At 45.8% G+C, this 11,786-nt stretch overlaps 1 protein-coding gene across 2 annotated transcripts in view; it reads left to right on the top strand.

The window, feature by feature from the left end:
* The window catches only part of LOC113405124 (oxysterol-binding protein-related protein 9), a 114,690-nt gene that overhangs the window by 41,901 nt on the left and 61,003 nt on the right, over window positions 1-11,786 (top strand). For both annotated transcript variants that reach the window (XM_026651801.1, XM_026651800.1), the window contains exon 6: window positions 681-705. In XM_026651801.1, the coding sequence (XP_026507586.1) occupies window positions 681-705 (25 nt within the window). The remainder of the gene's footprint in view (window positions 1-680; window positions 706-11,786) is intronic.

The following is an 11,786-nucleotide window of genomic DNA, read 5'->3' as shown; positions in this document are numbered from 1 at the left end:
TAAACAGCTGATTATCTGATGGTACAAGATACAGTACATAGTGATATATCAGCCCTGGTACCTGAGGTTACTGTTTGTATCCAGCTAAATTTAGGCAAGGCAAGGTCTCCTGACTTGTTAGATTGTATCTTGAGTAGTTTATTGTATTAGTGTGATTTGTTATTTATCTTCCTCTGAAATAATTTTCTTTTGGTTTTGAAAGAGGTGTAGGCTAGCTTTAAAATGAAGGTATTAGACTGGGTCTTGGGGAAATCTAGGCTCAATTCCTGGCTTTGTGTGTGACCTTAAACACGCTGCTTAATCTTTGCCTCAATTCTTTATCTGTACAATGGGGCTAATGCTTCATTTCTGTTTCGCTTTGTCGTGTCTACTGAGATTGTAAGTTCTTTGGGCAGGGACTTTCTCTCACTATATTTGTACTGTGCCTAGCACAATGGCACCCAGGTCCCTTACTATGCCTCCTAAAGTGCATGTAAAACTTAATACAAATAAAAAATATTTTAAAGTAGTTTTAGACTGGGCCCCCTCAAGTGTAGTATATATACATCAGTGATTAGAGTGCCATTGTGCTAGGTACTAAGGACTTACTAAAAAACCTTAAATCTCAAGGGAGGAGGAGAAAATATTAAGATGACAATGATTGGGTGAGATGTGAGAGAGGAAAGGTGCTATGCAAATAGAAATAGATACAGTCTCTATCTGCAAGTGTTTATAGTCCAAGAAATTTAGAGAGGTATGTGGCAGGGCAGTGAAACACGAACAATATATATTCAATCTCTATCAAAAGATAGATTTTTCTCCCCCCTTACCAAATTTAGCCATCATTTTGTTGGCAGACTTCTTGTAAGGGTCAGAAGTAGTGGATATTGAGATCTGACTCTAATTAAACTACACTCCTGTTCTAAGTGCTCTTCAAATGAAAAAAAATTATATAGATAAGTAAATGAAGCTAATAAAAATTAGTGATCGTTATATTAAACATTCTAACAAGAAAGATTTATATATATTTGACTGTCAGGAAACAAGGAGCGATGTAGTATTTTCCGCCCCTCCCATCCCAGTGCAAGTATTGAAAGTGATATCTGTTTGGACTCTGGTCTGTTGTCAGCAGTCATCTTCTCAAAAACCTTTTTTCCAATTTAAAATGCCATAAAACTGTTACAGACTGCCCAGCGTAACACCAATTTAGACTTCTTGATCAAAGAACTTCAGTGTTGTCAGCTCCATCTTTTAGCCTGAGTTGTTGAGCAAATATCCAGGTGATATGGAAATATATACACCTTGCCTTTTTAATCCTCTTTTTTTCTCTTCAGTTATAAATATAATTTTTTCCCCCTTTGAGTCTGGGAGAACTTGTTCCTCGCCAATGTATTGGAAGTAGTTCTCTAAACTACCCTCAAACATTTTGGTATTGGCATAGTAACAGCTGTGGGATTGCATATGAATTCTATAGGATTGAATCCTTGGATTTCAAATACTGATTTCAGCTGAGACTTTCATTGGAGTCTAAGGGAGTTAGGGAAACTCATTGGGAGTTGAGATGTGTCTAATTCCCTTTGACTTCACTGAAAAGCCCATCTTAAATATTTTTTCTACCATACTACCTCTGAGTCTAACCTTTAAGAAGCTAGCATTTTATTTCAACTGAAAACTAGAATGAGGGCTGCTGCTTTAAGAGGACTACTGGTTTTGATTGGTACCTGTATAAATCAGTGAAGAAGAGGTTTTCTAAAGCTTTTGTTTAGACTAGGATTTAAAGGTTTGTTAAATCATATTAGCTAGCTTGTTCTAAGGAACACCTCCTAAAACTGGTCAAGGCAAGGCATGCTGTACTTTATCAAGCACTTCCAACTGGACCAATTTAGCACTAGCTAAAGTACAGTTTGCCTTTTCTTGACCAGAGTTTCAAGTGGTGTGTTTAAATTTGATCAAGGTAGCTACCAGATCTAACAAACCTTTACATCTTAATCTAGACAAAGCTCTTTTTGTTGTTACGGCAAAGCCCTGAGCTATGTCTAGTGTGTTGGGGGCTGTCCATACAGTCTATAACACATTTCTGGGTGATTTTCCAAGACCTACCTACCTTTTTTGTGTTACAAAAGTGTTACATGCACAATGCAAGGTTCCTCCCATGCTTACCTCATGTATGGACAGTTGTATAGAAGTTCAATAGTAGTAAGAATTTGGGGGACGTGTGTGGGGCTTTCTGAGCCGCGGCTGTCTCTGAGAATTCTGATGCCGCCGCCACCCCATTGGCGAGGACGGGGGGCGGGAACAGCAGCCGCCATCTGAACGGGAAACAGCCGGAGACCCGGTAGCTAAGCAGCAGGCCGGGGGCGAAAGGAGGCCTAGGCCGTGTCGGCCCGTTGTGGGCCGACCAGGCCGGACTCCTGTCAGCACGGTGCCCTGCAAGCCAGCGCTGCCGTGGAAAGCCACGCAGATGGCACTTCTCGCCGTTACCCAGCCGTTGTGGTGTTACGGCAGGCGCGGTTGTAGCGCTGGAGTCGGGCCCCCCTGACGTCCGAGCGCTGCCCTGCCGCCCTTGTGTCATCGCGTCACGGGGCTTGGCTGAAGTAGAGGCGACGGCGGCGCGGGGCGCTTTGCACTCGCTCAGGCACCGGCTCGCGGAGCCCCGTCACGTGCCGCCGCCGCTGCCAGGGAGCAGGCGCCTGACCTCAGCCTTGAGCCTTCTCAGCAGCGGCCCCCCGGATTCAGTCCGGCGGGGCCGCCGGCCGCTGCCCGCACAATCGCAGCGGGAGCCGGATGTCATCGCACCTCTTGTGGGAGGGGCCCTGCCCTCCGCGGGGAGGGGGTGAGCGGCCAACTCCGCCCTCCACCCCCCCCCCAACCGCCGCTCACTCGGGGGTGGGGGAAGGCGTCTGACCCGCAGCCAATCGGGAGCCGCCTTGGTTCTGAGGCGAGCTCCGAGCAGCGGGTCGCGGCGGCCGGGTCCTGTGGGGGCTGCTCCCCACCCCGCTCCCAGCGGGAGGCGGCGCTGCCGGGGGCCCAGCCCGAGAAGCGACCCCCACCGCCCGCGGGGAGAATGGCCAGTGTGAGTACGGAGGCGGGGGATCCGCGGGCGGGGGGTGACTCTGCACGCAGTCCCTCGTACCCCCGCCGCAGGGTCTGCAGGTGCCGGGACTCCTGGGTCCCGCTCCCCGCCGCGCAGGTCCTTCCCCTGCCCGTGTCTCGGCGGCTCGCGGTGCGGGAGGCGGCCGCCAGGACCGGCTGGCGCTGCTCTTGTCGCCAGCCCACACGCGGAGCTAGCGAGTGGTGATTCCGCGAGGAGAAACTCAGGCCGGGAGCTCACCACAAGCGGCGAGCGCTGCTGGCCCCGCACGAAACGGGCATAAAACCGGGGTCCAGTGTTCCCTTCGCTCGAGGAGTTCGCAGGACCGCCTGGGAAAATGACTTTCATTTGCTGCTCAAACATTACCGGGTTTCTTTTGCGGCGATTCTGCATTTTAGGGGGCATTCTGTGAACTGAAAGGGTGTATGTTGTAGCAAATGTTTGTTTACAAGCAATGCCTTCGCTTTAGTGAGCATCTAAAACTCTTTCGCTGTTTAATACGGTTGGATTTTCATTTTGCATTTCTTTCAGTTTGGACAATGGAAAATTGTTTTTCCTTTTCTACAGTTTGGCTTTCAAGCGCTTGCAGAAGGGGGTTTATTTGCTGTAGAAGTATTTTAGTTGAAATTACAATCAAAAGTGGAAATACTTTAGGTTTTTTTTATAAAAGATTTATTTTTACAAACTTTTTTGCCCTCAGTGTCCCTTTAAGTCTACAAGATACTTCCTGTTCTAATCCTTTCTAAATACAAATTTTAATTTACTTGCCTTAAAAAAACAAAAAACAAAAACAAAAACAAAAAAAAAACACCCTACTTACTTTTGACCCAGGATTCTTCAAGTTTGCCAGGCCAAAAGTGAATTTTGTGTGCAATGTTTGGAAAAAAATCGGTCACTGTTAGAGAGATCTGAAAAGTTAACACTATTGGTGGCACAAACCTGCAGAAGGAAACAGGTATAAGAAGATGGAAGAGACCAGGAAGTGTGTCTGAGGGCTTGTCTATACTTAAAATGCTACAGTGGTACAGCTGTGCCACTTCAGTGTAGACCAGTGATTCTCAAACTTTTGTACTGGGGACCCCTTTCACATAGCAAGCCACTGAGTGTGACCCCCCCCCCCCCTTATAAATTAAAAACACTTTTTTATATTTTTAACACCATTATAAATGCTGAAGGCAAAGCAGGGTTTGGGGTGGAGGCTGACAGCTTGCGACCCCCCCCCATAATAACCTCACAACCCCCTGAGGGGTCCCGACCCCCAGTTTGAGAACCCCGGGTGTAGACACTACCTATGCGGATGAGTGGGGTTCTCTCATCAGCATAGATAATCCACCTCCGAGAGGCTATAGCTAGGTTGATGGAAGAATTCTTCGGTCTAAGTTGACATCACTACACTGCTCAGAGGTGTGAATTTTTCACATCCCTGAGTGATGTAGTTATGCTAGCATAATTTGCTAGTGTAGAACTGGCCTGAACATAAGACTAAAGAACAACAGTAGATAGTTTAATTTTTTTTCACCTTCCTTTGCATAATATGTTGGACACAAATTATGGGAATATTTTTTTCTATAAAACTTTATGAAAAACAACATTTATGTAAAAAGTTTTGTAAGCTCCTCCCTTCTATTTAACTTTTTTGCCACAAATTATTACTAGTTGTCTGACACTTTACGATGGAATTTGTTTATTCTGGTTTTTTATTGCTCAGTTCTTCCCTAGTTCAGGCTCTCTGTTTACCCTTTTAGTGGACCATAGCCAAATCTTGTCATTGTGTGTCCTCTTATTCTCCTTTTTTTAAATTAGTCCTAAAATCTCTAAATTTTAAAACTGAAGTCCATTCTCCTTGCCAGTCATTTGCACCTTTACACCTCTGATCTTTTTTATAATGTTACTAGAAATGTGTTTAGTACTTAACTAGTTTTTTCTTACAGAGCTTTCTTGTATTGATGTTAAGCATTTTACTGCTGGGTTTTAGTTCTGTCCCACATTGAATGCCTATCCATAGGCCTTGCCAAATTTGATTTTTATTTTTCATCATTTTGACTGATATTGATATTTATTTTTAAGCATTTAAAAATATTTATTTAAATTTTCACAATTGCGGGAAACTGGAGGGGTTCACACAATAATTATTTAATGACCGTAGATGTTGAGATTCAGAAAGTTAAAGCTTTATAACCATTAAAACAGTGTCAACATCAAATGTCAAAATATACAAAGTAAGTAAATATTGTTAAATCAAACTAAGTTCTCAAGCTGCATTTTTTGTTTCTTTGCCCATTTGTAAATTTTGATGATGAAAAATATTTCCATTAATAATTATCATCAGTTTGTGTCTATGGTGAAATTGACATTTAGTGATAAAAATCTAATCTCTCAAGCCCACCTATTCATAGTTCAGATGCCCTTTACCAAGAGTATAGATCACAATCTTTGGAGGAAGTTCAGAGCTCAACTCAGCAGTGGCCTCTTTCTCCTCTCATAAGGACTTGACGGCTGGGGGCTCCCTAGCACTTCGTGCCTCCATAGCAGCAGCTCAGAGTTCTCATGAGTACCCTACCATTTTTCCAATGTTCTTTGGGACCATAGTGAGCTTTTTTTAACCTTTAGTCTCTTACTCCTTCCCAGTACTTTGTTGCTGGCTAGAGTGGTATGCCCTCAGCTGTGTGGAGTCCCTATCGCTACTACTTCCCCTGTTGCGCAGAGAAGGAATGGACAAGAAACAGACAACAGGGTCTTGATGTTGAAAAGCAGATCTGTCCCTTAGTCAGGCAAGGACTGGTGTGATCAAATAACTGGCAAGACCCTCGAAGGACTAAATAGTCTTGCTTCTCATCCCCAGAGCAGAGACCTGCAGCAAATGGGAAGGGTGTCAGGGCCTAAAGGAAAAAAGGCTGTTTAGTTTCCCTCTGCGTCAGGTGAGAAGGCGAAATTGCAGCACGGTTGGGCTATGAGGAAGATAAGGCACAGGAAGAGAGTAAGAAACTTGTTTCTGGCATGTGGTAGACACGAGTGGTCTGAAGTCACCAACCCAGCAGAATTCCACAGGAGATGTTTGATTCATAAATGCTTCAGTGGAACAAACAATCAGGAATTCTCCCTTGCTCAGAAACCAGGCTTGTCTTCCTTACTCTCTTAAAGAAGCAGAGGTGTGGACTATGAGAGTACAGAGTATCAGACTGATAAAGTCACACTGAAACTGTCCAAACAAACATCAGAGGCTTATTCTTCTATTTTTCCCCAGGTTGGGGACATGGAAATAGCTGGAATATACTTAAGTATTTTGGAAGACCAAATGGAAGCACACATCCAATCAGTTGTCTTCTCCCTCAGGCAGGTGCCAGTTCCTGTTGTGTTATCACCTTCTCCCCTTAAGATGACTGGATGTTTTTCAGTCAGAGGAAGGGGAGAGTGACGAATACAATTTTCTTCTGCCAAATTTTGTTCCCATCTAGGCTCATATATATGGTCATTCTGGCCCTAAGCCTCAGATGGAGTGAGAAGAAGCACAACACAGTGTCACATATTCTTATCCCACGCAATACTGCACAAGAGCCATGATTAATTTTTCCCATCCATGTGTGGAATGAATTTTGTTGTGTACCAATATGGAGGCAATGTGTGGTGGGGCCGAGGGTTTTCGAAGTGTGGGAGGGGGCTCAGGGCCGGGGCAGAGAGTTGAGGTGCAGGGGGTGAGGGCTCTGGGGTGGGACCGGGGATGAGGGGTTCAGGGTGTGGGAGGGGGCTCAGGGCTGGGGCAGAGGGTTGGGTGCAGGGGGTGAGGGCTCCAGGTGCGGGCTCTGGGGTGGGTCCAGAGATGAGGGGTTCAGGATGTGGGAGGGGGAGGAAGGTTAGGGTGCGGGGGTTGAGGGCTCCGGCTGGGGGTGAGGCTCTGGGGCGGGGCCGGGGATGAGGATTTGGGATCCAGGCTGCCCCAGGTCTGCGGCGGGGAGAAAGGACTCCCACCCCCTCCCCCATCCTTCTCTCCCTGCAGCAGCTCCGGAGGCTGGGATAGAGGCGCTTCACCCTGTCGCAGCAGCTCTTGGGGGCCGGGGGAGAGGCGCCTCACCCCGCCCGCCCCCTTTATCTGACTGTCATCTTCCAGGCCCATCTGGAGCCACGCACCTGAGTGCAGTGTGCATGCCTGCGTGGCTCTGCTAATTAAGTGTGAGGCCCTTGGTGGCCTCCTGTGCAGGCGTGCACCTTAAAGGCCATGATATGGATAGTGGGACAGATCCCCATCCTTGTCAGGAAAGAGTTAAAGAGCTCTTCTGGGTAGAATCAGCCTTAACCCCCTATGTACATGTAAGGCTTGTGAAGCCTGGAGAGGGGTGGGTCCTTAAAGGGAAGGGTACCTGCTCAGTGCAGGACAGCACTCTGAAGGAGCAGGACTGCATGCCAGAGCTCCCCAGCCCATGGAAGCAGGGGTAGCTGACTGGGGGAATGGCTAGAGAACTTTGGCTGCCCTGGCCCTCTTAGAAGGGAGGAGGGCTGGTACTTCTCTTCTTTTTTTTCCTCTAACTTCCCAAAAGCCTAGGACACTGCTTTTGTGGCGTGGGGAAGGATGCTGACTTTGTTGTTTGGACTGCTTTAATCTTGTCCTGCACAAGGGGGTCAATGCCTGGAATAGCACAGCTGGAGAACTGTGCCCCAGTTGCTGAGACAGGAGCACTACACACCGTCTCACCAAGGGGTGCTAGAGAAGGCCTACTGTAAAATGTCACTGAGTGCATTCATTGAAAGGTCCTTCAAAAAGAGTACAATAAGCAATGCTCCAGCTGAATAAGCAATGCTCTAAATTCTATGAATATATAAGAGGGAGCCATCTTTCATGCTGTCCAAAGTGGATGTGGTACTGGCAACCCACATCAAAGACACTTATTCTTGAAGAAGGGTCTTCTTTCTCGAAGATGTCACAGATTGCAAAGTAGGGACTGCCCTCAGAAGAAAGTACAAAGCCAGTTCAGTAACGTTCCAAGCCTCCTCAGCATCTACCTAATTCTTCAGGGCAGTCATTGTATGGACAGAGGAACTGAGATGACTGTCAGTTTTCTTGTCTTTGGGGAATAGTTGAATTGACAAAATATCCATGTCCATTTCCTTCATAGCAATGCACTGATAAATGCCATCAGAGAACTTGCTCGGTGATGAAAGCCAACACAGTATCTGGGAAGAACCTGTAACCTATGTATTTGGTCTGGAGATTCCGAGGCTATGCGGTACCTAGCTTCATTTAAAGCTAGCAGGTAGTGTTTGAAGAGTTGGAGAAAGGTAGTGGCAGACACCAAAAAAAGAAGCCAAACAACATGCCCTTCAGATTCCAAAAGGGATTTCTGGCATAGTTAGGCACTACTGTAATAAAAATTACTATTAGAACAAGAGCCTCCTTATGTCAGGGCTAGTTGAAAAGGTTCTCCAGAAGAGACTTCAGATCTTCATGAGCAAAAGCTAAGGAGGATACGATAGAGGAGAGAAAGCATTCTTTGATTTGGCTGGTAAAAAAAAAACTAGATTCATTTTGGACTTCACTGGTGAGAGGGGAGCTAAGTACAAGATGAGTATTCCAGTTGAAGTGAGAAGGATCGAAACAAATTAAACATAAATCATGAGGTAAACACTATTGAGTTGTATCTTGTGAGTTCTAGAGATAGCTCTATGTGCCTCTCCAGCAAATAGTGAAATAAGAAAAGTCCATTCCAGGAAATCGGACATCAGATTGCTGGGTGCCACCTTGCCACAGAGAATATCAACAGAAAGTGCTCATGGATCACCGGGGACACTTCATGGACATCAGTGTTGGCTGATCAGGGCAGGTGCATTCTGCTTGCATCTTTAAGAAAACAGGACTGTTCAGAAAGCTGCAAGCAGGGACTTTCTTTCCCGGCCAGCAGATTACCAGTGGTGATGCTGAAATGCCAATCATGATTCTGGGTAACCCAGCCTACCACTTCATCCCCTAGTTCATGAAGCTGTACAGCAGCCTTCTCGACAGCACCAAGAAAAGATTCAACTACTGGCTCAGCAGATGCGGAATGACAGTTGAATGTGCTTTTGGTAGATTGAAAGTGCGCTGGTGGTGTTCACTCACAAGATTGGATCTCTGTTGAAAAAAATATCCTAATAGCTATACCTGCTTGCTGTGTTCTGAATAAGATCTGTTAAGCAAAGAGGGAAAAGTTGCTGCAGGGGTGAGGGTAGAGGTGGAGCATCTGTCTGTGGAGTTAGAATAGCCAGACTCAAGGGCTATCAAAAGAGCTCAGTGTGTATCTATATGGCTCCAGGAGGCATTGAAAGAGCACTTTAACAGTGAGAAACAGTAATGTGGTGTATAGTGCTCTATCTGACCCTGCTGTTTTGGGGCGTGTTAAGAATTGTGTGGTGCTTGGTATATGTCTATGAATATAACACTGTCATTGATCCTAAGAGTTGTGTCACAGAGAACAATAACAAGTGGGTGCTTTCAGTACTGCTAGGCATTCTGCAGCATATGTTGGGAATTAATAAAGAGAGAATTTTACTGAGTAACAAAAACACTTAAAAAATTCTGGGCAAGTTAAAAGCAAATACATTAAAACCTTAATAAATTTATGGAACAGAGCTTAAAGAAGGAAAAAGAACATTCATGTCTATTTTAGCTACACCATTTTCCACAGGCAGTGTTGTTTTAGCTGATATCTCATTCCTGAGGGTGACAAAGGCACAAGAGAGCACAGCTGCTGCTAGTGGTCTGGAGGTGCCTTGGCCCCGTATGCTGCTAGCCTGTTTACTACAGTGGTGCCTACTGAAGTTAGTGCCGACTGGCGTGGGAAAGTGTCCTGATGCAGAGGAAGAAGTTAGGCTGCCAACTCTAGAAACCTTTGGAAGAGGATTGCAGAGTATCTCCATGAAAGTTTCAAGTTTGGGGTGCCATTATTGTAATGGAAAAGAAATTTACACAGACCTGAGTTTCCTTTCCCTGCATCAGGCTCACCTGTGCTCAAGTCCTGTGACTAACTGGACTACAGTGGAGTCTCAAACAGATCCTGGCTTGCTGCATAGTTGGACCCTCCCTCTTCCCGTCCTCCCCCACTGGTCACATGTATCACCTCTTCCTCATTGTTGCTGTTCACGGCAGGGGCCTATGACTTGAGCCCTTTGAAGGCGCCACATATGCGGTGGTGTGTGAGGTGATGATGGGGTCTCCTCCAAGTATGGCATGCAGCTCTTTGTAAAGCGGCAGGTCTGTGGCTTGGTACCGGATTGACTGTTGGCCTCCCTGAGCTTCTGATATGCCTGTTGCAGTTCCTTTGCTTTCACGCTGCACTGCAGTTGATCCTTGTTGTACCCCTTCTCTTCCATCCCTTGTGCAAGCTGCTTGTAGGTGTCCACATTTCTCTGGCTGGTCTGTAGCTATGCTTGCACAGCCTCTTATCTCCACAGGCTTAGGAGATCCACTGTTTCCTGTCTACTCCAGGCCAGAGCACATCTGGAGCATGTAGCTGGCATGGTTAGCTGGGCAGTTGTGTATGACAATGGGGAGCTGCTGGGTATGCTTCCAAGCTGGACAATCAGGAAAAGGCATTTCAAAAATTCACAGGATTTTCAAGTGTGAGGGCTTTCAGTCTCCGTGTTCCCTGGGCCCTGGAGTTCACAATTGTGACCAGCACAGTCAATGTCAGGCATTGTAGGACGACTGTGATTGCTGGAAGACTGTGTTTTATGGTCTACATAGGTAATATAGTGTCTACACTCATGTTGTGCCAACATCAGTGTGTTGACCATGGCTCATTGCCGCTCAGGGAGATGGTGTTACTGCGCTGCCATAATGGGGTGTTTACATCATTGGGAGACCAATTTAAGTGTAGACACATGCACAACTAGGTTGATGCAAGGTGGCTTATGTTGACCTAACTTCATAGTGTAGAACAGGCCAGTGTGATAACTTTTTTCCTCCCACCCTCAGCCCCAAGGTCGTCCACTTAGAGGAGAGAGCTAGGCTTATGAATGATGTATGCTGGGACCTAATTAAGTATAGATTCGGAACAAAGTTGTGCAGGAAATTAAGACTCCCACTCATGGCCTGTTGCCCCAGGTATAAGGGCAAGAAACTAACATAATATATCATTGCTAGATGAATCACCAGTTGTATGGTAAAAACCTATTATAGGAGACTGACACTTCTTCTATAGCTAAGATTAAAACCAAGTTTCTGTTTAAAGCTTGATTCTTCTAAGTGCTCCAAATTGCACACTTTTACTTGGATTGTCTTGAAATTTGGTGTGTCACAGTAGCTTTAGTGATGCAAATTTAGGGTTATTGGAACAAGGGGTTCCTGAGATACAGCCCTCTGAAAACAGATTTTCTTTAAATTGACATTTTTTGCATTGCTTTTTTTGCATACACCTGGTGATCAAACCATGGCTCTGATTCTGGCACAACTTTGTCACATGCTTGAGGGTTGCCTTTCAGACAGTGCATAGTGCCCATTAGCCCTTTTGGAGAGCAAAATTTGCGACGTTATTAGCAAAAGTTTGCTTCTCCACTTAGGGTCATGCCTAAGGCCTGGTGTACGCTAGGCATTTACACTGGTATAACTATGACTCTCAGGGGTGTGAAAATTCCACTCGCCTAAGAGACATGGTTATACCAATCCAACCCATCAGTGTAGACAGCTCTAGGTCCTCCCTTAGAATTTTTCCATTGACCTAGATTACAGCCTGTTAAAGAGGTGGATTAC

The sequence above is a fragment of the Terrapene carolina genome, unplaced genomic scaffold, assembly GCF_002925995.2.
Source record: "Terrapene carolina triunguis isolate 2854851 unplaced genomic scaffold, T_m_triunguis-2.0 Scaffold103, whole genome shotgun sequence".
Classification (NCBI taxonomy): domain Eukaryota; kingdom Metazoa; phylum Chordata; order Testudines; family Emydidae; genus Terrapene; species Terrapene triunguis.
The sequence above is the reverse complement of the archived record's forward strand: the minus strand, read 5'-3'. Positions and strand labels throughout refer to the sequence as shown.